This window comes from Aegilops tauschii, chromosome 1, assembly GCF_002575655.3.
Source record: "Aegilops tauschii subsp. strangulata cultivar AL8/78 chromosome 1, Aet v6.0, whole genome shotgun sequence".
Classification (NCBI taxonomy): Eukaryota; Viridiplantae; Streptophyta; class Magnoliopsida; order Poales; family Poaceae; genus Aegilops; species Aegilops tauschii.
The window spans coordinates 452,342,470-452,366,881 of record NC_053035.3 but is presented as its reverse complement, the minus strand read 5'-3'; the positions used below and the strand labels follow the sequence as shown (position 1 = coordinate 452,366,881).

The window sequence follows — 24,412 nt, the reverse complement described above, 5'->3', positions numbered from 1 at the left end:
CGGCTGGTACTTCAAGGGCGCCGCTGGTGGTGCTGAGTAGCCCAGACAGCAGCCCCCGGCCCAGCCCCCAGTGTGAGCTCACTACCCTCTCCTTGTCGACATGTGTCAGGGGTACGATTCCTTGGTGCTGACCTTGCCGGGTATGCAGGAGGAGAGCGCAGCAGCAGGAGCCGCAGAGGGTTACTCCCAACACGCCGCCCCCATCGACCACGCCGCCCCGAGGGGCGTCTCCGGTAAGGGCGCCAAGCATCGAGCCCACGCACATGGAGGAGGAGGAGGAGAAATTAGGCGCTGGCGGCTTTGCCTCGACGCCAAATGTCGGCGGGGAGGGGACTTCTTTTTCCTAGCCTGGCACTGGTGCTGGTAAGTTGCTTGCCTTTCGCCCCTGCTCTCTCTTTTTTTTGGCTCTTGGTCTTGGCCTTGCCTCACTCCCTTCTCTGGTGTCCAAATTTCTCCTCAGTGAACCCAGAGGACGTGGACGCCATCATCGAGGAAGTTGCCAAGGCCGCCGAGGCGGACGCCGAGAAAATTGCCGCCGAAGAGGCCGCCAAGGGCGCTGCCGAGGATGCCGCCAAGGGGCCTGCCGGAGAGGCCGGCAAGGCCGCCGCTGAGGAGGCCGGAAAGGGGCCTGCCGGGGAGGCTAGCAGGGTCGCTGCCGAGGAGGAGGAGGAGGTGGCTAACGACCAGCCTTCCTCTTCTGCTACTTCTGGCTCCGGCAAGTACATGAGGGTGAGCAACGACTTGTTCGTCCACCTTCCAGGCGCGTCGAGCACCAGGACACCCGTTGAGGGAGAAGTGTTCGACGACGAAGTGCTTGCCGCTGCCGGGCTCGAAGTCGTCGACGAGCCGATCGTTGGTGGCGACGGCTCCCAGGAGGAGCGGCTCCTCCAGGCCATGGGTGCCAGCTTCCGGAAGCTCCAGGCGCTTCACCGCGCCCGCCTGGACAAAGCTAAGTCCAGGACGGCGGTGGTGGAGAAGGCAGAGGCGGACCTCCAGAAACGCATTGCCGAGAAGCAAACTTGGTTCCGCCTGGTCTGCGAAGAGCTGAAGACCGCCCAGGGAGAGCTGGCCAAACGCGAGGTGGAGCTCACCCTGAAACGGGCCGACATCGAGAAGGCCCAAGAGGCGGCGGAGAATCAAGCCGCCGCGGCCGAGGCTGCCCGAACTCAGCACCAGGCCACGCTGAATTCCCATGAGGAGAGGACCTTGCCGCGCGTGAGGAGAAGCTCGCCGCAACACTCCGCGGCAAGGATGAAGAGCTCGAGGCACTTGTTGTGCGGCGGACCCGGGAGCTGGAGCAGAAACACCAAGAGGCATTCGATGCCCAGGCCCTGGCCCACGCCGACAAGGTGAAGGAGTTGGAAGTGGAGCTGAACGGGCTGAAGGATCAGGCCCTGAAGCTGTCTCAGGAGAAGGACACACTCAACAGCGCCTTGACGGAGGCGCAGGGTGCGGTTATCAGCAGGGCCGGAGAGCTCTCCGAGGCCAACAACTCCATCAGGGACCTCAAGCTGAAGCTGGAGGGTCTCGAGGGGACGCTCACCGAGGCCAAAACCCGGGAGGGGACCCTGGCCAAGGAGCTGGAGACCGAGAAGCAGCTGCGGAAGAACAAGGCCACCGAGCATAAGGATTTCAAGGAGGGCATGGACCGCTGGATCGGCCGCCTGGAGGACGTCGCCGGCAGGATCACCGCGCAGCTGGCTACCATGGGGATGCCAAACATGAGGTACACCCCAGAGCACAGCAGGACCACCAACGCCAAGCTGACCTTGTTCTTCGAGTGCGTCCTCGGGGCCTGGAGCAGCTTCACGCCAACCGGGCGGCCTCGCTAGCCAACGAGGCCCGGAGGCTTTGCCAGGGCGCCATGACCAAGGTTCTCACCAAGGTGGCATACTGGTACCCCGACCTCGACTTCGACGCCGCCCTGGAGAGCTTGCCGGAGGATACTGACCTCGCGCCGCTCAAGGAGCGCATCAAGCCCATCATCAGCCGTGTCGGCAGAATTCTGAGGGTGGAGGGCCAGCGCCGGGATTAGGTATCCCATTTCTCATCGCCGGTGCAGGTTCATGACCAAGACAATTTCTATCTTTAGTTAGAACCGCGGCAACAATTTGATGTAATATAACTCTGCCGTACTTTTGATATTATGCATGTCATTTTCCCTGTTCGATTTTCCTTTGTATGCGCACCCTACGTTAACTGGGTAGGCTCGCCGGCGCGTAACCCCGGGGCGGCATTTTGAGGACGGGTCCCCATTGGCCTGCCGGGTGTGCTTGCTGCCAGGCGAACCACCTTACCGCCCTTAACGCGGCCGCTCGAACTGTCGAGCTTGACTCGAGTCAGAATTGAGACCGTTGTCAATTGCGGAAGGCTACCCTGCCGCTCTCGACGCAGCCGCTTGAGCTGTTGAGCGGACTCGAAACAGAACAAAGGCGTTGCCGATTGCGGGAGGGCCCCTTTGCGTGCAGGTTTTCCATACAAAGAATGACATTTCCGAGGGGAATAACCTCATATAAAAGAAAGGAAATATTTAAGGTTCGGTGTAACTTAGCTTTTTCTTGTAGCCGCACCGGCGTCGTTCTTCTTGCCTTCTTCTTCTTAGGAGCCATGGCGATGAAGAACCGCTAAACTAGCTGCTAAAACCGATTCTCACAACTGCGCCCCTACCTGGCGCGCCAAAGATGTCGGGGAAACGACACCTATGGGATCACAAGAATCCCTACTACGGTTGGTGGGGCGCGGGGTTGAGCGAAGAGCGAGTTTAACAGGAAGAACGCGGTTCGTTTACCCAGGTTCGGGCCGCGAGGATGCGTAAAACCCTAGTCCTGCTTTGGTGGATGTATGGAGTGTTCTTGTGTTCTTGAGCTGGCTACGAGGTCTAACGAGCCCAGAAAAGCCGAATCCTTCTCCTGGTCGCCTCGGGCCTCCTTTTATAGGAAAAGGGGTTGCCACAGTGGCACACAGGAGGTGGAAAGGTAACAGTGTTGCGAGCTTATGGCCCGTATTACAGGACAAGATGCATTTAATGCATCGCTTAGGTGTCCCCTTGCTTTATCGGGGACGGGAACGGAGCCCATCCCGTCTGTTGCCGCCTCGCCTGGCTTCGAGACGCACCCAGGCCAGCGATGCAGGTGGCGCCATGTAGGCAGGTAGGCAGCTGAGATGGCGCGGTGGTAGGGCCTTCACGAAGATTTGCATGCCACTACGCAGGTGTTTGTTGAGTTGGCGTAGAGGCCGCCCGTCGCCACGCAGGTGCTTGCCCCATTGGTTGAGCTAGCAGCAGCTTGGGGACGGTCGGTGGGGTTTCGGTCGACGTGAGCCCGGTTGTGGCCCCGCTGATGTCCTCGGCAAGGGTCTTGCCGGGGGACCGGCAAGGGCCTTGCCGTGGCTTTGGCTTTGTCCCTGACAAGGCACTTGCCGGGGGTCTTGTGGGTCTTCTCGGCTAGAATCCCGCCAAGGGTCGTCGTCTTCTGGTCCTCATCTGACTTTGTGTGTTTATGATCTTGACGAAGATCTACATGTCACCAAGGAGGTGCCTCCTGAGCCCTTGCCTTAACGTGGTTGACTACGTTGGAGGCCGTGGGCTCAAGGGTGGCTCGCTCCGCTGGTGCTTGGGCAAGTTGCCTCGGCAAGGTTCTTGTCGTGGCCGACGAGGCCGCCCCGGCAAGGGCCTTGCCGGGGGGACCCGCTTTGCCCCTCTGTTCATCGTGTCTCTAGTCTTGGCGTTGCTTTGTTTGTCTTGTGCTCCGGCTCCCTTCTTCTGCTCTGCTTAGTGTGGCCGCGGTCGTGGCTCTAACTGCTCGTGCACAAGTAAAGGGGTCAAAAGGAGAGCCCCTACTTTTGTACACCGACAGTTTGATTCTTGAGAGTTTGAAAGAGTTGTTCCAATCAAAAGAATATCTTCTTCCTCTCCTATTTGTGACCGAAGCAAATCATGATTTGAGCAAGTCTTGAGCTTTTTCCCCTCGGATCTTATTACTCTTGGAGGTTGGAGACTCCTAGGCGGTAGGAGTCTTTCGGTGAGGAATCGAGCATTGTGATTACCCCCGGAAAGTCTGTGAGGGTTTGGAGACCACCCCAAGGTCTACCACTAGTGGTTGAGAAACGCCTTCGTGGTGTTGTGTCAAAGAGAGAATAGGGTGAGCCTTCGTGGCGTTGGTGTGCCTTCGTGGTAACATCCACCCCTCTAAACGGTGACATAGCTTCCCTCCAAGGAAGTGAACATCGGCATACATCCTTGTCTCTCGGAGTTGCGGTTATTCCTAACCCTAACTCTCTACTTGTGGTTACTTGTCTCTTAGCACTTACTTATATCATATTGTGCTTGCTTACTCGCATATTTGTGTTACTTGTTTACCTTGCTTAGCTCTTAGCATCATACTTGCAATTGTTAGGCTCACTTTCATATTCCGCATTATTGCCTAAAATTGCTAAGTAACTATTAAAATTTGTAATTGTAACTATTCACCCCCCCCCTCTAGGTCCACCTCGATCCTTTCAACTCATACCCAAGATTGAAAATCCAGAATTGATCACTCAATACAGACCTATCAGTCTCTGCAATGTTCTTTACAAGGTAATCTCTAAGATGATCGCTTCTCGCCTGAAACACATCCTTGATGAGATTATATTCCCAGTTCAGAGTGCTTTTGTTCCTGGTAGACTTATTATTGACAATATCTTACTGGCGTATGAGAGTCTACATACTATAAATAAATAAGAAAAAAGGTAAATGGGGCTACTGCGCGGTGAAACTGGATATGCACAAAGCTTATGATAGGGTGGAATGGAAATTTTTAAGCAGTATGATGAGTAAACTTGGTTTTCATAATGAGTTTGTCAATTTGCTCATGGCATGTGTTCAGTCAGTCAAATACAAGGTCCGATTCAACAACCAAGAAACATACTCGTTTATTCCTGGAAGGGGTCTTCGGTAGGGCTACCCCCTTTCACCATATTTATTCTTGATTTGCGCAGAAGGATTATCTAGTCTTCTGGCTCATAGAGAGGAGGTTCTTGGCATTGAAGGAGTTAGGGTTTGCAGAAATGCACCATCAGTATCACATTTACTTTTTGCTGATGATTCCTTGATCCTTATGAAAGCTGATATGATTAATGCAACCTCGTTGAGACAGGTACTAGATCAATATTGTGCAAGCTTGGGACAATTGGTGAGTGAAGCTAAATGTAGCATCTATTTTAGCCCAAATATCAATGTCGACACAAAAGCAGAAATCTGTACAGAGCTCAATATTATGTCTGAAGCTTTATCAGATAAATATTTGGGACTTCCTGCCATGGTGGGGGTGGACAGAAGCGATAGTTTTGTTCACCTCCTAGAGAGAATCATAAACAGGTTGAAGAGTTGGAAAGAAAAAATCATGTCTATAGGAGGGAAAGAAATATTATTGAAGGCGGTGATACAATCAATTCCTGTATTTGCTATGTCTATTTTTAATATCCCCAAGAAGCTATGCAAGGAGATGACAGATGCAATGGCAGAATTTTGGTGGGGTGATACTGATGAAGTTCGACGGATGCATTGGATGGCCTGGTGGCGGATGTGTATTCCTAAAAGGGATGGACGTATGGGTTCCCATGACCTCCACTCTTTTAACCTTGCTATGCTGGCAAAACAATGTTGGAGACTTATCACAAATACTGATACTCTATGTGCTCAAGTTCTAAAAGCAAAGTACTACCCTCACTGCAATTTACTTAAGGCGAGCCCAAAAAAAGGTTCATCAGTCACCTGGCAAAGCATTGTGGCTGGCCTTTGTACCTTCAAGAGAGGTCACATTTGGAGAGTTGGCACCGGTGAAATGATTAATATATGGGAGGATGACTGGATCCCAGGAAGCCCATCTAGAATGATTCAAACACCAAGAGGTCAAGTCCTACTATAGACAGTTAGTGATTTGATTGACCCTGCTACTGGAAAATGGGATGAGCCACTGATCAATGATATTTTTAACCCACTCGATGTGGAAAGAATTCTGCGGATACCCTTAGGAGAACACCTCAACGAGGATTTTGTGGCCTGGCATAATACAAAATCGTATATGTTCTCAGTGAAGTCGGCATATTACATTGAATGGGACCATGCTCATAGACACCGACTGACTAGAGCGGATGGACAAGGTACAGCCACACGCAATCCAGTATGGGATATTTTGTGGAAGCTTAAAGTGCCTACCAAAGTTAAAATTTTTGGTTGGAAAGCTCTGCATGGCATAATTCCGGGTTTGTCAGTCCTCACTAATAGACATATTCCTACCACTGGTCAGTGTCCGGTTTGCTCTTCGGGTCCCGAAGATATTAGACACTTGATGTTCACCTGCAATCGAGCACAAGAAGTTTGGAACTCTCTGGGCATGCGAGACATTATTATGGAGGCTTCACGTGTTGATCGATCTGGATCCATAGTCCTTGAGGAGCTTCTTTGCCGCCAGAATAACAAATCGCATGTACTTGGGCACGTTGGTTTGAAGGAGATGATTATTGTGGGCGCTTGGTATATTTGGTGGCAACGGCGAGAGATTGTTAAAGGGGTGGTAGTGGCTCCTCCGCCACGTTCAGCTTTTGCTATCCAAGCTATAGCGACGAATTACGGGGGAGCTTACATCAACTCTGAACCACATGAAATAACTTGGTCTAGACCTCCAACACTCACATACAAGCTGAACATAGATGCATCTTTCTTTGAAAATGGAACAGGTGGAGCAGGTGCAGTTCTACGGAATACACTAGGTGAAGCTATTGCTGGGGCTTGTTGGCCTCTTCACCGTTTACTTGATGCTGCAACAGCAGAGGCAATAACACATCAAAAAGGCCTTTATATGTTGGAAAATTTGGGTAGTGTTCCGGTGATTGTTGAATCGGATTCTCTGGAACTTGTCCAAGCTTTTAGTGGGGTCATCCAGGTGTGGAGTCCATACTCGGCTATTCTTGCAGATTGTTTTCAGATAGCATCCAGGATTGGTAATATTTCTGTTCAGCATTGCAATAGGGAAGCAAACAAGGTGGCGCACACTTTAGCTAGACATGCTTTAGATTCAAATTCTTCTGTATTTTGGGATGATAATCCTCCTTGTTTTATTGTTCCAGCTATAATAAACGATGTATCATTATTTAAATTGAAATAAAGTGCGCCATGAAGGCTTTCCCTCAAAAAAAAACTTGTTGGCGTTGTCGCCCATCCTCCTCCTCCTCGAACCCTCGCCTTCCGTATGTCCTCTTCGTGTCATAAATACTCCCCGGGGAGAACTGGCAATAGCCCAATGGTTGGGTCGAGGTGACGCATCCCGACTGGCCATGATTCGAATCCCATCGGAAGCAAATTTGTGGCATCTCACTTGGGCGGGCTCTATCATATATAGGCCATGGGTTGCTGCCCATTGGTTCTCGAAAATAAACCTGGAACATGGAGAACTAGAGGATGGCAGTGACATCGCTTCCCCTTGCAGGGGACATCACTAGTACCTGAAGAGAAGAGCCCACTTATGCATTTTCGAAAGCATCTTCCTCAAATTGTCCGGTGGCACTTAGCAGTGGCGCCACTGGCCAAGGTGGTGAAGAATGGGGGTTGATTGATGTTTTTGTTGCATGTTTTTGGTAAGGATTGTGAGTGGATGTTGAAGGAGCGGGTGGGCTTGCTTTGCTAGTTTTGGTGTTGGCACCAATCTTTAGCACAACAACATCACCAAGGTCAGAGCTTAGGATACATTCAGCAACGGCATGCTCGTACGTCGTAGCTTTCATGGAGGTGTCGTTTTTTAAGAACCTTTCATGTAGTCCAGGTGTTGGCAATGTTGGTGATTGTTGTTAAGGTTTGTTGTTGCGTGTCGTCGATCACTCCCATGTGAATTTTGATGTCATGCATTCTTTTCTTATTTAGTAAATTGATTGTGTGCATTCTCGGTGTCTTCATTAGCTCTTGCCAGATTTAACTGGTATCAACTTAACATTAATATACTACTCTTTATTGAAAAATATTTGCTTGTTACCCCGTTAGGTTCATGATTTTTCAGTCATATAAAAAGGTGCAACTCTTGGTACCATCTTTCTCCATGGCGTTGGAATACTTTCAAAATTCAACAACAGAAAACCCACAAATCTCCGATGAAGACGTGCCCAAGGGGCATCATGCACGGCCAAATCCGTGTAATCATGTATCCTATATTATTATTATACCAAGATAGTTGATCCCAACTAACTCAAATTATCTCAACATGCAGCTATGCCACCTCATCATGCCACTATGCATGTGAAAGAACCCACATTAAAAGTGCACCATGCATGCTACTCGTATTTAACACTAATAACTTCAATTATCTCAACATGCAACTATGCCACATCACCATGCCATCATGCATGGAAAAACACCCTCATTAAAATGCTTCATGCATGCTACTCATATTCAACAGGTATTCTACAACTCTAAAATAATAAAATAAAGCAAGATATATGTATTTTGGTTTCAATTTGCATATAGTTTGTTTAAATATTAATATTTCGTACAACCAAATCTCACTGAAATAATTGCAACGAGTTCCTGCAGCAACGCGTGGCGTATCAACTAGTTTAATATCTTATCAACATTTTGATCATCTACTAACTATAGTAACCAAACTGCCAGTGGTGCCTCCCTCCAAAAAAAAACTGCCAGTGGTGCCAAAGTTTTTTTTTTTGCGAATACAGTGGTGCCAAAGTTGTGATGATATTCAAATAAAAGGAATACCATGAAAAATAAAACAATGTGTACATAATAATCCTTAGCATGTGGTGGCAATGGCATTATTACGGGCTCATAAGGCTAGAGTTGACTCCGATGTTTTTCGCAACCAAAGGATGCTTAATTATATACACCCATACATAATGGATGCTTAGTCGTATAAACATGTGGGTGTTGTTGCTCCATGCATGTGACATGTCCAGAGTCAACCCAATTTCTTGCACAGAAGCTAATGATTCATCCAGCTAGATTAGCTAAACCAGAGTGTACACTAATCCTATATGTGTATATGCATGCAGATCTAGATCTCACTTCATCTCTCTGATGTGATAGTGTGATACTATATCACATCCCCTCCCCTTGCAACATCTCAAACACTTAGCATGACTTTCAACAAATTAGCACCTGCAGCAGTAAGGTTAGCCTTCATCATAGCGCTGCTGAAAGCCACCAGCGTTGGAGCATTGGCGCCACCACCACGCAGCTGCACGAGGGAATGCGGCGGGGTAGAGATCCCTTACCCGTTCGGCATCGACGTCGAGCTAGGCTGCCAAGCCTCCGACGTCCGGCAGGGCTTCAAGCTGGCCTGCCGAGACAGTGGCAGCGGCCGCGGCAGGAGGCTACACTACTACAACAACGAGCTGCTGGACATCTCGCTGGACAAGGGCCAGGTCCGGTGGCTCAACAACATCTCCTCCTACTGCTACGACGCCGCCACCGGGGCCATGAAGGTCAGCAGCCCGCCCTCCAACATGGACCTGGAGGGGTCCGTCTTCCGGCTCTCCCCCGCCGCCAACAGGTTCACCGTGCTCGGCTGCAAGACGCTGGCCTACATCGGCGACGCGGACGACGACGCGTCCTACACGGCCGTGTGCGGGGCCACGTGCAAGGGTGGCGACCCCTCGCTGCTGACCAACGGCTCCTGCGAAGGCATGGGCTGCTGCCGGACGGCGATCCCCAAGGGGCTGGAGAACTACCGGGTGTGGTTCGACAGGAACTTCAGCGCGCCCACGCCCGCGGCCGGCTGCAGCTACGCGGCGTTAGTCGAGGAGTCCAACTTCACCTTCTCGTCCACCTACCTCTCCTCGTCGGCGTTCGTCGACGCCTACGGCGGGCAGGCGCCGCTGGTGCTGGATTGGGCTATCGGAACTCTCGCCGGCGAGACGTGCGAGTCGGCCGGCGCCAAGCCGGAGTCGTACGCGTGCGTCAACGACCATAGCGTCTGCGTCGACTCGCCTATTGGACGAGGCTACATCTGCAAATGCAACAAGGGATACCAGGGAAATGCTTACCTTCGAGACGGATGCAAAGGTACACGCACGTTACCAAGAAGTTGCTACCGTACAACCGAGGTTCCATTATTTCCAATCTTAATTTACCTTTTGCATGCAAACTTGGATATATCGATAGAAGAAATCGAACCATTTATCCATAGTTGTTAACCTTTTGCCATTCATATGGGCCATGAAGCTCATTCAGAATCATCTGGTACTTTCTTGGTCTGGGGCAAGAGATTATGTCATCCCTTATCTAGTTCCCCAAATTTTGAAGTTATCAGTTTGTACTTTCTTGTTGTTACCTTTTCCAAGTTTTTCTTCCGTTTCTTTTTACCCCCGCCAACAAGTGCTTTCAAGGCTAAACCAATCCCCAAATCAAAGCTCACAATTTGCAGTATGATATTAGTTTTTTTTTATGCTCAACATCAGAGTCCCGCTTGTTATGATTGGACAACATTCCTCAAAAATAGATATATGAAAGCTGAATTTATGTGTGTATTCTTCTGCCGTAATGGTTGGGACTTTGTAAATTCGCTAAAAAAAATTACATCGAACAACCAATTTAAGCAATCTCGCAATTGGAGTCAAATTATATATGTCAATTTACCTCGAATTTTCAGCTATTTGGCTACCAAAGGAATTGGAAATACCAGTTAATTACTTCTGTAATTCTGTTAAATATGTCATTTAAGAGGAATTGCACTGTCACTTCCACATATGCCAACCTCCATCTAATCATCTAAAGAACCCTTGACTTCAAATGGAAATTATTTCGACTCTTGGGACTTCCCTTGGCGTTTTCTCTCCCACCACTTGTACAAAATCAACCATCATAATCGGCTCTGAAACCCCATTATTGGAGATGGGTATTATCTTTGCCTTCAGGAAAGGTTAATGATACACACATGTTACTGCATTCGGTATTTTATCCGCCGGCTTTCTGGGCATCTCAAGTTCTCAACCAGTATATTACTCGCCCGGGTTATAGGAAAATCAGTCTTGCTTGCTAGGAGGTTCATCTAGACTCGTGTAGTCTCAATGCCCCAGTCTGCCACAAGACATGACCAATCTTCTGATTGGAGTCTTCAACTAACCTTGTCAAAGAATATATGTACTGTCTCAAGGAAATAATGTTTTACTGTTGCACCTTACCAATATGTGCCTTATTTGCAGATGTTGACGAGTGCCTTGACCCACAATATTGTGAAGGAACATGCCATAATATCATTGGAGGCTTCATCTGCTGTCCTCAGAAAACAAAATATGATCCCCAGAAAATGCAGTGCACCCCTATAAAAAAGAACTCTCTTCTCACAGGTACCCACCTTTTCAGTTATTCCATGTTATATAAAAACAACGAAAACTTAAATGGCATATGGTTTTACATAGGTGTTATCCTTGGAGTGGGTGCGGGCTTTGTAATGCTATTTCTTGGTTTGAGTGGAATATCCCTCTCCTACCGATGGAAAAGAGGTATCAAACAACAACAACGTAGGTTGTATTTCCAAAAAAACCAAGGCCTTCTATTGGAACAACTCATATTGTCAAATGAAAATGCAAGTGATAGAACAATGATTTTCTCCTTGGAAGAGTTAGAGAAGGCAACAAACAACTTTGATGAAACTCGTATTGTAGGCCATGGAGGACATGGAATGGTATACAAAGGCATATTATCTGATCAACGTGTGGTCGCTATAAAAAGGTCAAAACTTGTTGAGGAATTTGAGATCAGTCAGTTTATTAATGAGGTCGTAATCCTCTCCCGGATAAATCATCGAAATATAGTGGAGCTCTTTGGATGTTGTCTTGAAACGGAAGTGCCCCTCTTAGTGTCTGATTTTATCCCAAATGGCTCTTTATTCGACATTTTGCATGGTGAGTCAGCAAGTAGACAGTCTTTATCATGGGATGATTGTTCGAGGATTGCTCAGGAAGCTGCTGGGGCTCTCTGTTATCTACATACATCTGCTTCAATATCGATCTTTCATCGTGATGTGAAGTCCTCTAATATATTGTTAGATGGAAATTTCATTGCTAAAGTTTCAGATTTTGGTGCTTCAAGAACAGTTCCTATTGACCAAACGCATGTTACTACTAACATACAAGGAACATTTGGATACTTGGATCCAGAATATTATCAAACTGGGCAACTAAATGAGAAGAGTGATGTGTACAGTTTTGGTGTGGTACTCGCAGAGTTACTTACAAGAAAAGAGGCCGTTTTCACAAATAGTTCAGGTATAAAGCAAAACTTGTCCATCTACTTCATTTCAGAGATTAAAATGAAGCCAATAAGAGAGATTGTAGCTACTCAAGTTCTTGAAGAAGCAAGCGAGGATGAAATTAGTATCGTCATCTCTCTTGCGGAGATGTGTTTGCGTCTCAAGGGGGAAGAAAGGCCTACTATGAAGCAAGTGGAGAGTACATTACAATATATGCGAACAAAAAGGTTGGCCTCATAATAAGTCGTTGAAGGAAACAAAGCAGAAATCGAACCATTTATCCATAGTTGTCAACCTTTCGCCATTCGTATGGGCCATGAAGCTCATTTAGAATCATCTAGTAATTTCTTGGTCTGGGGCAAGAGATTATGTCATCCCTTATCTGGTTCCCAAAAATTTGAAGTTATCAATTTGTACTTTCTTATTATCATAACTTAAGAATTCTCGTAATATTTCTCAGTAGTGAGATTGCATAACAACTATTTGTTATGTGGAGTTTGAAGAGTGTAAGATACTCCCATGGTAGATTATCATCCTATTTCTTCTTGCAGGAGTTGTGAAAAAATAAAACTTTATCCTCATAATATGTTTCATACAAGAGTGATGACAACATTTTGTCATTTTTATGATAAATTTTGGACAATCTTCTTCTCCCGCCGTCCAATAATATAAGAGCGTTTTTGACACTACATTAGTGTAAAAAACGCTCTTATATTATGGGACAGAGAGAGTACAATTGTTCTATCCAAGGTATACTTGTACCTTTTTTGTCCGCGCCTTTAGATTCTACTGAATCGTGGATGATCAACCCAGTTCGCTATTTTGAACGCGCTCTTGCATGAGTGTCTCCTAAACCGCCTAAGGAGATCACCTCTGCCACCCCTCCCCCATTGCTCGACCAACATTGGTTCTATCGAAGGAAGCCACCAGTCGGCGGACGGCGTGCCGAGTGGGTTCCCACTTCCCACCCATGTATAGCTCGTTGGTCTCGTGAAGTGATAGTGCCCCCGTTCAGGTTATCCTAAGCCACCAGTCACAGCGGGCTCTATTGGTTGTGGTGGCGCTAACGCCGCCTACCACCGAAGGGGCGCGACCCTCCTTAGAGCATCTTCAGCCGTTGGCCCCTCAGGCGGCGATTTTACGCGCCCCTGGAGGCGAGCCGGCGCTAAAATCGGCGTGGGGCAAGTGGGTTCCCAGCCGCTCGCCCCAGGATCGCTCCTAGACGCGGGTTTTTTATTTAGAAAAAAACTAAATTCGGTAAAATTCGACTAAATTCGGCAAACTTGACATAATTTTGGACATGTTCGGCGTTACATAAGTTATTTTAAAAAAAAAACAACTATGGGGCGAAGAAGTCGTTGAGCGCGGCGAAGTCGCCTACGTCGCCGCCGTCCTCGTCGTCGGCGGCGGCCTTCTCCTTCTTGATGGCGCGGCCGCCCCAGCTCCGTCTGCGCCCAGTCGTCGCGCGCCCACTTCAGGGCCGCCGCGTCGTCGAGCTCCTCCTCCTTGACGCCGTCGGCGAGCCCGGGCTCTGTCTTCACGACAGGGAGCCCCGGCTCCATCTTGACGACGGCGAGCCCCGGCTCCGTCTTTGGCTTGACGAAGCGCGGAGGAGCCGAGGAGGGGGCGCGCCTGCCACCCTCGTTGATGGCGATGCCGGCGTTGCGGGTGCGCCGGCCGAGCGGCGTCTCCGCGGCGGGCTCGGCCTTGACGCCGAACAGCGCCGGCGAGCCGGAAGAGTGGGAGGAGGAGCAGGAGGATGACTGAGAGGAGGAAGAGGAGGACGAGCCGGACCTCCTGGGCGCCCATGGCCCGGCGCTCCAGCGGGGGGGCGGGACGGCCGCGGCCGCCGCGGCAGGGTATGCCAGCGGCGGGTCATTGCCGCCCTCGAGGTACGCCAGCACCTCGTGGAGTGTGCGGCCGGGGACGCCCCACCAGACGCGGCGGCCGTCGCTGTTCTTGATGCCGCCCACCACCGGCGCCCCGTTCGTGGACGCCAGCCGCTGCGCCTGCTGGCGCAGGAAGTACTCCGTGCATGCCAATTCCAAAGAACCTGGGGTTGTTTGGCGAAAGTCTCTTATCTACGAACCTGGGGTTGTTTGGTGAAAGTCAATGTGCCAAATCCAAAGAAGCGCAAGCTTGGACCAAAGACCGTGGATTGTGTTTTCCTGGGATATGCTTTTCATAGCATTGGTTATAGATTCTTGGTTGTAAAATCTGAGGTACCTGACATGCATGTCGGTATGATCATGGAGTCGAATGATGCGACTTTCTTTGAAGATATCTTTCCCATGAAGGATATGGCTACCTCATCTAATCAGGAGATGCCTAGTTCATCGAATCAGGAACCAGTTACAATTACTGAACCTGCCATTTCGATGGAATACTTTGAAAATCCTATGGAGGAAAACAATGAAGTTCCTACTAGGAGCAAGAGACAGAGGACTGCAAAGTCCTTTGGTGATGATTTTCTTGTGTATCTCATAGATGACACTCCCAGTTCTATTTCAGAGGCCTATGCATCTGAAGATGTTGACTACTAGAAGAAGCGATTCGTAGCGAGATGGATTCCATCTTGGCGAATGAAACTTGGGAGATAACTGATCGTCCTTATGGGTGCAAACCTATAGGATGCAAATGGGTATTCAAGAAGAAGCTTAGGCCTGATGGTAATATTGAAAAGTTGAAAGTGCAACTCTCCCTGGGCGGTTTTGGTAATTCCTAACAACATATAGCTCATTGAGCTAATGCTATTCCAAGATAAATATTTCAGGAAAGCTCAATGACTGGCATGGCATGGATTAGAAAGTGGACCCTTCAAAATGCTAAGGACAAAGGATTGGCTCAAGCTCAAAGCACAAGACTCTACATTTTCTATTTTAGTGATCCAAGATCACATTGAGTCTATAGGAAAAGCCAATACTATTAAGAAGGGATGAGGTGTTGCTTAATGAGGCTCTTGCTCAAAATGCTTAGTGATATGCTCCAAAACCCTCCACTACTTTCTCATATCCACATATGTCCTAATCCAAAAAGTCCAACTCGGCCCCACCGAAATTTCATATCCGGAGCCACCGAGTTCAGTTGTCTTAGCTACTGCCAGAAACCCTAATCAATTTGGTCTCACAGATAGGGATATCGGTCTCACCGAGATGGGGTTATAATCTCTCTGTTTCTTCTTCGTAACGTTTCGGTCAAACCGAGATGAGCGATCGGTCCCACCGAGATTGCAATGTAAACTCTCTGTTTCCCTTTCGTAACGTTTCGGTCCAACCGAGATGAGCGAATCAGTCCCACCGAGTTTGCCTGACCAACTCTCTGTTTGACTATTACCAAAATCGGTCTCACCGAGTTTGTGTAATCGGTCTCACCGAGATTACGTTATGCCCTAACCCTAATGACATCGGTCCCACCGAGTTGACATGTCGGTCCCACTGAAATGCCTAACGGTCACATTATGAACCAAATCGGTCAGACCGAGTTCTCTGAATGGGTCCCACCGAGTTTGGTGATTTGTGTGTAACGGTTAGATTTTGTGTGGAGGCTATATATACCCCTCCACCCACTCTTCATTCGTGGAGAGAGCCATCAGAACATGCCTACACTTCCAACACATATTTTCTGAGAGAGAACCACCTACACTTGTGTTGAGGTCAAGATATTCCATTCCAACCACATGAATCTTGATCTCTAGCCTTCCCCAAGTTGCTTTCCACTCAAATCTTCTTTCCACCAAATCCAAATCCTGTGAGAGAGAGTTGAGTGTTGGGGAGACTATCATTTGAAGCACAAGAGCAAGGAGTTCATCATCAACACACCATTTGTTACTTCTTGGAGAGTGGTGTCTCCTAGATTGGCTAGGTGTCATTTGGGAGCCTCCGTCAAGATTGTGGAGTTGAACCAAGGAGTTTGTAAGGGCAAGGAGATCGCCTACTTCGTGAAGATCTACCCGAGTGAGGCAAGTCCTTCGTGGGTGACGGCCATGGTGGGATAGACAAGGTTGCTTCTTCGTGGACCCTTCGTGGGTGGAGCCCTCCGTGGACTCGCGCAACCGTTACCCTTCGTGGGTTGAAGTCTCCATCAACGTGGATGTACGATAGCACCACCTATCGGAACCACGGATAAAAAATCTCCGTGTCAACATTGCGTTTGCTCCTTCAAACTCATCCCTTTACCTTCATATGCAATTATTTTACATTCCGCTGCTATACTCTTAGAATTGCATGTGTAGGTTGATTGCTTGACTTGTGATAAGTTGCTAAAATCTGCCAAGAACTAAAATTGGGAAAAGGCTAGATTTTTATTTGGTCAAGTAGTCTAATCACCCCCCCTAGACATACTTCCGATCCTACAAGTGGTATTAGAGCTTTGGTCTCCATTTGCCTTGATTTCCATAGCTTTTGGTGGTCATAGCCTTGGTTTCACAACCTAGGAGAGTATAGCGTCTAGCGAGGGAAATTATCACCGTAGAGGTCCTTACTTTGATGGTACAAATTTTGCTAGTTGGAAGCATAAGATGAAAATGTATATTCTTGGACATAACCCGTTTGGGCTATTGTGTGTATTGGCTTGCAAGGTGAATTCTTTGATGGGAGAGAACCAAACCATGAAGCTACCGCGGAAGAGTTGAAGATGCTACAATACAATGCTCAAGCTTGTGATATTCTCTTCAACGGATTGTGCCCCGAAGAATTCAACAAAATCAGCCATCTTGAGAATGCAAAGGAAATTTGGGATACTTTGATTGATATGCACGAAGGTATCGACTCCGTCAAGGAATCCAAATTGGATGTGCTTCAAAGTCAACTTGACAAGTTCAAAATGAAGGATGGTGAAGGTGTTGCTGAAATGTACTCTAGGCTTGCTCTCATCACAAATGAGATTGCCGGCTTAGGAAGTGAAGAGATGACCGATAGATTCATCATCAAGAAGATCCTAAGAGCCTTGGATGGAAAATATGATATCATGTGCACATTGATCCGAATGATGCCCATTACAAAGATCTCAAGCCAACGGAAGTCATTGGAAGAATTGTTGCTCATGAGATGTCACTCAAGGATAAGGAAGAGCTTCACAACAAGTCAAGTGGTGCTTACAAAGCCTCATGTGATGCCCCTACATCATCAAGTGAGAAGCAAACCTTCAATGAAGAATTGAGCCTAATGGTGAAGAACTTCAACAAGTTCTACAAGAGTAGAAGTAAAGAAAGAAGCTCCAAGTCAAGGCCCTACAATGACAAAAGATCTTCTAGTCGTGAGCAAAATTGTTACAATTGTGGAAGACCCGGACACTACTCCAATGAGTGTACGGCCCCCTACAAAAGAAGAGAAGATTCTCCCAAAAGAAGAAGTAGAAGAGAAGAATCACCACCAAGAGAAAGGAGGAGTAGAGATGATCGTTATGAACGAAGACCCTCTCGGAGACGGAAGGATTCGGAAAGAAAAGAAAAGTCGTCGAGGAGCTACACAAAAATAAGACATCAAGCTCATGTTGGTGAATGGGTATCCGACTCCGACTCCGACAATCACTCCGAAAGAAGTTATCACTCCGACTCCGAATATACTCAAGATGAAGGTGTTGCCAGTCTAGCACTTGTGTCAACCAACTCCTACGACATATTTGACTCACCAAATGAAGGAATTGGAAGATGCTTCATGGCCAAAGGTCCAAAGGTAACACATCCCGAGTATGTTGATTTCAATAGTGATGAAGATGATTTGCTAGGTGATGATGATTTACTTGTTGACAACTCTAGTGATGAAAACTATGATGAGACGTCAATTAATCATGCTAATCAAGATAAAACGAATGATGATGATAAGAAGGAGATTGAGCGTCTAACTAAAGAACTAAACACTCTTAAGTTAGCTCATGAAACTACCTTGGAAGATCATCGAGAACTTTTAAAGACTCATGACAAGCTACGCTTTGAAAAGGTCAACCTTGAGCAAGAACATGAGTTTTTAAAGGCAATCAATGATGATCTTCGCAAGAAAAGTTCTTCTTACATTGCCAAGCGTTTACTCTTGTCTACTTACATGCCACAAGTTAAATCTAGCAACAAGAACAAGAAAGATTCTTCATCTAGTAGTAACAACAATCATGCTAAATCTAATGTTGTTGCATCTACTAGTTCTCTTGATTCCACTAATGATTCTCTTAGCCAAGTTACACTTGAACAAGAAAATATCTTATTGAAGGGAATCATAGAGAAAGGTGTTTACAAGAGCCTTGCTGGAAGTAAGCAATTTGAGGAAATTGTACGCAAGCAAGGAAGACACCGGAAGAATCAAGGTGTTGGTTTTGAACGAAAGTTCAATGCCAATGGAGTTGAGTGGGAAGAAGATCACTACCCCAAGACGAAGTTTGTTCCTCAACAAGAGAAGTATGATCCTACTTCTTTCAAAGGAACACAAGCTCAAGATGATCTTCCACCACAAGACCACAAGCAAAAAGGCAAGGACAAGCTTCTAGAGGAAATTGATGCATTTGAAGAAGCACCTAAGGCCTTGGTCAAGTGGGTTCCCAAGACTACATCAAGTTCTACTTCATCAAGCACAACTACGATTCCAAGGATTCCCATCAAGATGATGTGGATCCCGAAGAAGAAGAACTAGAGAGTTCTTGAGGGTGACTCCGCCAACATACTTCACTCTATCATTTTGGTGAGGACAAGTGCAAACAACTTCCATATCCTGCACTAGTTCAAGGAGTCACAAACCCTCTTTTTGGTAAGTCAAGGGACAAGGTAACCTAATGCTTTCATGGACATCATCTTGTGTATGCATCACTCTATGTCTATGGATATCCTTGTTTGTTCCTTGTGGGACTAACCCGTATAGGTATTGAAAGTGCAACTCACTCCAAAGGATTGCTCCGAATGATCTACATCAACATTGAGCATCTACATCTTCAACACCTACATGAAGTCATCATCGACAAAACCCAAGGTTAGTTCATCCCTCTTAGGGGGGATATCACATCTAGGGGGAGCTTTACTCAAATCAATGAACTAAAGCAACTCTAATGGTGTGAACACAACAATGCTTTATGTAAAAGTGGTAACCCCACTTGTGCTTAAACGATGAGTATGACCTATGATCAAATGTTCTCATTAGACTCCTAAGTCAATATACTCATATATAGATGACCTAGTCATCGCCAAATTGCTTGATAGATGCTAGAATGTTTGTGCATGCTTTGTCGCATATTTCATTTGCCATTTTATTGTGTGAGCATGTTGGTTGCATATTTTACTCATTCGAGGACATCCATTTGTTGTTTTGATTGTTTGGCTCTTTCTCTTTTTGCCAAATGGATGGACAAGAATGCCTAAGAACACCCTCTAGCTATCTATGCTTTTATCGTCTCAAACTCTATTCATGCTACATCACAAAGTTTGATCAAGTCAGATTCGAACCACTCTGTGTGAGGAGCACTTGGAGTTCCCGATTCGTCATAGACTTAAACCTCCAAAACCTCTTTGTGCATCTCGGTCTGAACGATTCATCCTTTTCGGTCCTACCGAGTCACCAAGTTGATCTAGGGTTTTCAATCTCGGTGCAACCGATTAGAACTTTTCGGTCACACCGAGTTGCAGTAACTGCTTGCAGTTTTGCATCTCGGTGCCACCGAGTCGTTCCACTCGGTCACACCGACAGGGTCAGGTTATATATACCGACGGGCCAAATTTTGGAAATTTCTCCGAATCCCTTCGCCCGCGCGTAACTACTCTACCTCCTCGGGTCTCCGGATCGTCCTCTCGTCGCCAGCGACCTCCCGCCGCTGGTCTCCGTCGCCGTCAACGGCAATCTGCCCCGCCGTTGCCGCCGTAGCAAGTTCGTCGCCACACTAGGGTACGAACTTGAACTTTGTGCTAATCTTTAACTCCGATTCTTAGCACATTGCTTTGCCATGATTCTTGCCACGATTGAAATCATCCTGTCCAGCGAAATCATCCCGTAGATTTGATTTGATTTGAAAATTTAGGGTCAGGTCTCCGCCGAACTCATCTCGGACCGACCGAGTTGTAGAAATCGGTCTCACCGATTTTGGCTTAGGCCAGAGCACATGCATTTTCGGTCTGACCGAAAAGTGCATATCGGTGTGACCGAGTTTGATTCTCTGTGAAACCCTAGCAGTCTCGGTACCACCGAACTGTGACTCGGTCTGACCGAGTTCACTAGTTTAGGTTCCAAAAGCTGCTTCGGTATCACCGAGTTTACAAATCGGTAGATCCGAAATGCTTTCTGTGAAGAACTACTAAGTTTTTAAGTCATCATTTTTGCAAAACTCCAGTACTTTGTGATGCTCATCTACTCTACTTCATCTATGACCTATTCACGGGGTCTGCTGACAGTTTGCCTACAAGATGTCTGACCAAAGTGACAGCCAGAACAAGTCAGAGGAACAGGTTCGGTTGAGTGAGGGCACTAGTCCCTCTAGCAGTTATGATGAAGGCAGCAGGAGCACTCCAAGCAATCTGCCAAAGGCTGCTACTAGGAGAAGGAAGAAGAGGACTTCTGACTCTGAAGATGAAGATTATGTGGCTGTTAAAGATGAAGCCACTTCAAAGAAGAAAGTGCTCAAGAAAGAGTATGGCACAACTGCTGGAACAAAACCTGGTCTGAAAACAAAAATGCCAGCAAGAAGAGTTCCAATGTCCAAAGCCAGAGCCTCAACTGCTGAAGCTTCAAAATCAGTTGCTGAAGAAACTGGAGATGGCAAGAAGAGGAAAGAAAGGGTCAAGAAGACCATGGCCAGAGTTATTGGCAAACCCTCAATCATGGAAGAAGAAGAGGAAGAGGAAGAGGATGATGCACCAGCACCCAAAGCTCAAAAGCTCATGGGAGATGCAAACAGATCAGGGGCTGCTCCATCTAAGCCCAAAGCTGCTCCCAAGGCTGCTGCTCCAGCCCCAAAGCCAAAACCCAAGAGAAGCACGAGGAACATCCCTGCTGAGGAGAAGAACAAGGCCCCAGTGCCACAAGCTGCTGAAGAAGAAGAAGATGATGACTCAGTTGTATTGAGGAAGCTGAAGCCCAAGATCCCTGACCACAATGATGCACACCCAGTTGCAGAAAACATGAAAATCAGGAAGGATTCAGGACTGAGACTATGGAGACAGTCTGATCCATATGCTGTCAGGAGAATGACTGCTGTTGACTACAGGTTTCACACTAAGGAACATCAGGACTTCTATGAGACAATTCTGCTTGACAAGAAGCCCATTGTGTGTGACATGAGGTGGGTTGACTGGGAGTTCATCAAGGAGAATGAGGATCACTTCCCTGGTGTATATGATAGCTTCAAGGCATGTGGAGTTGACACTTTTGTTGCCCAAAAGCTCACCAAGTGGAATGATGAGCTCATTATGCAATTCTACTCCATTGCCCACTTCTATCCAGATGGAAGGATAGTATGGATGTCTGAGAGTACTAGGTACCAGTCTACAGTTGAAGAATGGGCTCAATTGGTCAATGCTCCTGAAGAACATGAGGATGACTTGGATATCTATGCAAAGAAGAAGAAAGACCACAACACTATGGCACACATGTACAGAGAGATCCCAGATGATGTTTTGGAGAATCACAAGTTTGGATCTGTCCAGTTCCTGTTGTCTGGTCTGCCTACAATCAACTGGATTCTAAGGCACACACTGCTACCCAAGTCAGGTGATCACAAGATGATCAGAGGACATGCCATAAACCTGCTGCATATATTTGATGTCCCACAGAAGTTCAAGGTCATGAGTTTGATTGTTGAGACAATCAAGAGGACTGCTGCTGATCAGAAGAGATCATGTGGGTATGCCCCACAAATTCAGGAGCTCATCAACTCAAAGATGGGCAAAGGAAAATATTTATTGGATAAGGAGCACTTGCCCATCTACCCTGAATTTGAGGACAACACAGTTGTCATGACTGAGAATGAACCACCATCTGTGCAAGCACAAGAGAAGAAAGCCAAAGCTAAAGCTGAGAAAGCTGCCAAGATGCCAAGTGCTGAAGAGGCATCTCAAATTTTCCTGAAGAGCAAGTAAGATCAGCTAGCATATCTGATCCAGTCTACACTGAGGATTGAGAAGGGCTTGGCCACCCTGACTCAAAACCAGGAGAGCTTGGAGAGGATCATTGAAGAAAAATTCTATAATCTTGATCTGAAGGTTACAGAGATGCAGACAGCAGTTGAGCAGCTCCAGGATGAAGCAGATGAGAAGAAGGGTAAGACTACTACAGATGCTTTTGCCAGAGTGCCCAGAGGATAGAGATCTGCTGCAGTGCCTGTGACAGACACTAGAGCTACAGCATCAGCACCAGCAGCTACAGCTCCAGTGCCACCTCCAGCAGCTACTCCACCAGCTCTAGCCACTTCATCAGAAGCTTTCGTTCTTGGAGTTCTTTCTACACCTCCCGGAGATCAAGCCTGAGAGTCGTTTAGCACTATACTTTTTTGAACTTTTTTGCTAACTTGTTGCCAAAGGGGGGAAAATGTATAGATCATAGGCTTCGAGAGAGAGTGTTGCTTTTTGTCTCTCTCTTGTTTGGTTAAACTTCTTGATTGTGTGCTTGTGTGATACTACTTTTTGTCCTTGTGAGATACTTGTTTGATCATGTGTTTGATCATATGCTACCCTTAATGCTTGTTGGATGATGCTATCTTTCACATCCTATTATGATCATTCACTTTGCTTGGTGATGAGTGCATGCTTTTAATTTCTATCATTTTGAGCGCTCCACCAAGATGTATCTGACATGGAAGAGTAACCCATGATCCTAATCGATTGTGCATTTGCATCCAAAAGCAAATCTTAAATAATGCACAAATTTAGGGGGAGCTCTTGCTTATCACATACTTCTCAAAGCGACAATGTTTTTCAATCTTATTATCATTTGTCGAAGCTTTGATCTATATGTTGTCATCAATTACCAAAAAGGGGGAGATTGAAATGTTGGAGAACGTAGTAATTTCAAAAAAAATCCTACGCACACGCAAGATCATGGTGATGCATAGCAACGAGAGGGGAGAGTGTTGTCCACGTACCCTCGTAGACCGAAAGCGGAAGCGTTAGCACAACGCGGTTGATGTAGTCATACGTCTTCACGATCCGACCGATCAAGTACCAAACGCACGGCACCTCCGAGTTCAGCACACGTTCAGCCCGATGATGTCCCTCGAACTCCGATCCAGCCGAGTGTTGAGGGAGAGTTTCGCCAGCATGATGGCGTGGTGACGATGATGATGTTCTACCGACGCAGGGCTTCGCCTAACCACCGCTACAGTATTATCGAGGTGGACTATGGTGGAGGGGGGCACCGCACACGGCTAAAAGATCAAACGATCAATTGTTGTGTCTAGGGTGTCCCCCTGCCCCCGTATATAAAGGAGTAAGGGGGGAGGTGCGGCCGGCCAGGAGGAGGCGCGCCAGGAGGAGTCCTACTCCCACCGGGAGTAGGACTCCCTCCCTTCCTTGTTGGACTAGGAGAGGAGAGGGAAGGAGAGAGGGGGAAAGGAAAACGGGGGGCGCCGCCCCCTCCTTGTCCAATTCGGACTTGGGGGGGAGGGGCGCGCGGCTGCCCCTTGGCCGCCTCTCCTCTTCCACCAATTGGGCCCATGAGGCCCAATAGCCTTCGGGGGGGTTCCGGTAACCCCCCGGTACTCCGGTATATATCCGATAACCCCCGGAACCATTCCGGTGTCCGAATATAGTCATCCAATATATCAATCTTCATGTCTCGACCATTTCGAGACTCCTCGTCATGTCCGTGATCACATCCGGGACTCCGAACAACCTTCGGTACATCAAAACATATAAACTCATAATATAACTGTCATCGAAACGTTAAGCGTGCGGACCCTACGGGTTCGAGAACTATGTAGACATGACCGAGACACGTCTCCAGTCAATAACCAATAGCGGAACCTGGATGCTCATATTGGCTCCCACATATTCTACGAAGATCTTTATCGGTCAGACCGCATAACAACATACGTTGTTCCCTTTGTCATCGGTATGTTACTTGCCCGAGATTCGATCGTCAGTATCTCAATACCTAGTTCAATCTCGTTACCGGCAAGTCTCTTTACTCGTTCCGTAATACATCATCCCACAACTAACTCATTAATTGCAATGCTTGCAAGGCTTAAGTGATGTGCATTACCGAGAGGGCCCAGAGATA

General features: G+C 47.4%; 1 protein-coding gene across 1 annotated transcript; it reads left to right on the top strand.

Annotated features, from left to right (window-relative positions):
- The first annotated feature begins 9,117 nt into the window (after positions 1–9,117).
- LOC109781843 (wall-associated receptor kinase 5-like) lies at positions 9,118–12,685 on the top strand. Its single transcript, XM_045232372.1, has 2 exons — positions 9,118–10,045; positions 11,185–12,685. Exons 1-2 carry the CDS (start codon positions 9,118–9,120, stop codon positions 12,471–12,473), a joined length of 2,217 nt encoding a protein of 738 aa, XP_045088307.1. The 3' UTR covers positions 12,474–12,685.
- Positions 12,686–24,412: the final 11,727 nt, after the last annotated feature.